Source organism: Austrofundulus limnaeus, unplaced genomic scaffold (genome assembly GCF_001266775.1).
Source record: "Austrofundulus limnaeus strain Quisiro unplaced genomic scaffold, Austrofundulus_limnaeus-1.0 Scaffold121, whole genome shotgun sequence".
NCBI classification, from domain to species: Eukaryota; Metazoa; Chordata; class Actinopteri; order Cyprinodontiformes; family Rivulidae; genus Austrofundulus; species Austrofundulus limnaeus.
This window is the reverse complement of record NW_013952523.1, coordinates 189102-191837: the sequence shown is the minus strand read 5'-3', so window position 1 is coordinate 191837 and position 2736 is coordinate 189102. Positions and strand designations below refer to the sequence as shown.

Genomic DNA, 2736 nt, shown 5'->3' with positions numbered 1-2736 from the left:
CTTATTTTACCTGCTGTATACACACAGACATGTATACCACACTCAGTAACCAGTCAGAACCCCCCGGAGCAGAACACCTGAAAAAAAAAAATAAAACAAATCAAAAAATATATAAAAATAAAAAAACAAGAATGCCAAGATTTCATTATTTTGTTTTTTTTTTCTTATTATTTCCAACAACTAAGCATAAATGTTTTTATGCTTCTGCAGTCATAACTGGAACCATCTGGATTCTCAGATGGATGTAATGGATCAGCACCTGCAGTGGCCCTCTGAGAGCCAGAATTGTGTTTAGGGCCTCTAATGCAGGGCTTCCCCATCACCAGGCCAGCAGCACACAGTCATCTTAAAGCTCTGTGTCCACACTTTACTCCCTCTTCCATTTATTAGGAGACAGACATTATCAAGCTATAAACACAGATCACATCTTTTTTTATTTCGTATTACTGGGATAAAGCCCGTTTTTTTTCTTCCAAAGACAAAAAGACTTTTGTCTTTAAAGGATTCCTTGTTTGACTTTAAACAACAAGGCTCAGTTCGTTCATGGCAATGACCACAGCTCAGAGTGTGGACATTTAGGACACATGAGAGTCCAATGAAAGACCCTATCAAGTTTGATTATAGGAAGCGTAAGATCCAGTGTGCTCGGAGCCTCTGGAGAATGATTTTAGCCACTTTTATGGAGCTCTTGCAAGTTCCTGACCTTTGTAACCCACATTTTAAATAATGCTATGTTTGTTTTATGGACACTCAGATTTTAACTGATTGGATTGTCACCCATCACTAAAAGACGTGATTATGTTTTCACCTGTTTCTGTGTGTTTGTGCTTTTTTCTCTTCTTTATTTTTGTCCGGATGTTGAAAACTCAGTAATAATAGACGCACTGTACAACTACAGCTGCTTAATATTTGCAGAGATGGCCACCAGAGCTAAGTGACCTTGGCCTACACAAACATGTCTCTAACTTAAATCATTTTACAGATACTGAGCTAAAATTTGGTGCGGTATCAGTAAGGAGGTATTCTTATGTGAGACTGTGCCAAACATTTTCAAGACTCTAATTTCTTAACTTAAGGTAAAACTCTGGCATGGATGGTGGCAGACAAATTACCTATTCCTTCAAGAAATGTCAGGCATTTCATTTTATAAAAGTTTCCACATATTACAACTCCTAAAGTAGTTTCTAAAACCAGCATCAGGATATTAATTTTCACAACAACTTTGTGGAATTATGGTGTTTTCAGAAAAGAAAAGAAAAACAGAAAGAAAGAAACAAACAAACAAAAAAAGATCCTAACAAAAAAAGGAGCGTTTCATATGAACCTTTTCTTAGAACTCACAGGAGCTTTTCCTTGACCTCTTCCAGCAGAGTTCCAGAGGCGTGATTAGAGAATTTCTACTTTTCAGATGAGCTCAAACTGTTGCTCCAACAATGTGCAGGGCTGAAGATGTCGAGCAGTTTTACAAGCAGGCAGGTGCTTCTCTCTCAGCTTCTTTCTGTATGAAGGACGATTAGGGCCACGGTGCACAAATTAAAGTTTATTTTTTTTCCTAATTCAGATTTTTTTCTTTATTAGAATTCTGAATGGAAAAAAAAAAGTTTATTTTTCCAAACATGAACAATTATTCCTGCAGTACGACCTAAAATTAACAGACACTACTGCAGAAATTCAAAAAAATAAATGATTAGAACAACCACGTCACAAAAAATATATTTATATTTTCTTCTGAATTCTGAGATTAAATTTAGAATTCTAAGAAAAAAATGTCAAAATTCAAGAAATTAAAGCAAATTTGGGCTGTGGCCATAGACCTTTTTCATATTTCTGGAGTAGTATCTGTTAACTTTAGGTCATACTGCAGCAATAATTGTTCTTGTTTAAAAAATAAATAAAGAAACATTTAATCCCAGTCCCTCATGCAGTTTCAATCTACTAAGAAAACTTAGATTATTCCAGCTGTGGTGCAGACAAACTGGCTGGTGTTAGTTGATACTGGTTTAAGTATTTCAACAGTAGTTCAGTTTAATTACAGAGACTGTTGAGGTTAATCTCTCTAAATAACAAGGGACAGACATTTAACTTTTTAAAAATATATCTACCTTTTGTGGCCTACCTACTGTCAGTCATCTCTGCTGGTAAATAAACATAAAGTCAAGTCTCTGTTGTTCTATTTGTTCGTTTCTTTCTATCATTTTCTCCCTTATAGAAGCTGCTCGTTGGGGATTTCCCTCATGAACTGGAGGTGGACGACATAGAAGAAGACGTGCCGAAGCGCAAGAACCGTACCAAAGCACGGGTAGGAGAACATTCCGTTCTCAGCCTCAGATTTAGCTGTCAGTGTGAGAAGGTGAACGTTATCCAAACGACTGTCGAACAGCGGTGGGTCAGAAACTGTAACTTTTGTTCCTCCACATGGCTGTATGTCACACAGTGTGACGTGTAATCATTCTCTGTACACTACAGTGTGCAGTGAGATTTCATCAGACATCCCAGGACTTCTGATGATTAAAAGCAAACAGATCGAGAGATTAAATCAAGCTGGGATGACCTCATTTTTTCTTTTTTTTTTTTTTACAACTTTGATTAGAGCGGAGAGGGTTTTTTTTCTCCCCACTCTTAATGTGCATCCTATTGGAGGATAATCAAGTGTTAACAATGTATTCTCAAACTCAACCCACACACATGCAGTACACACACACACACACACACACACACACACACACACACACACAC

General features: G+C 37.0%; 1 protein-coding gene across 2 annotated transcripts in view; it reads left to right on the top strand.

Annotated features, from left to right (window-relative positions):
• The window catches only part of dpf1 (double PHD fingers 1), a gene marked incomplete in the record, with an annotated part of 81585 nt that overhangs the window by 37929 nt on the left and 40920 nt on the right, over positions 1–2736 (top strand). For both annotated transcript variants that reach the window (XM_014014978.1, XM_014014977.1), the window contains 1 exon segment: positions 2210–2299. In XM_014014978.1, the coding sequence (XP_013870432.1) occupies positions 2210–2299 (90 nt within the window).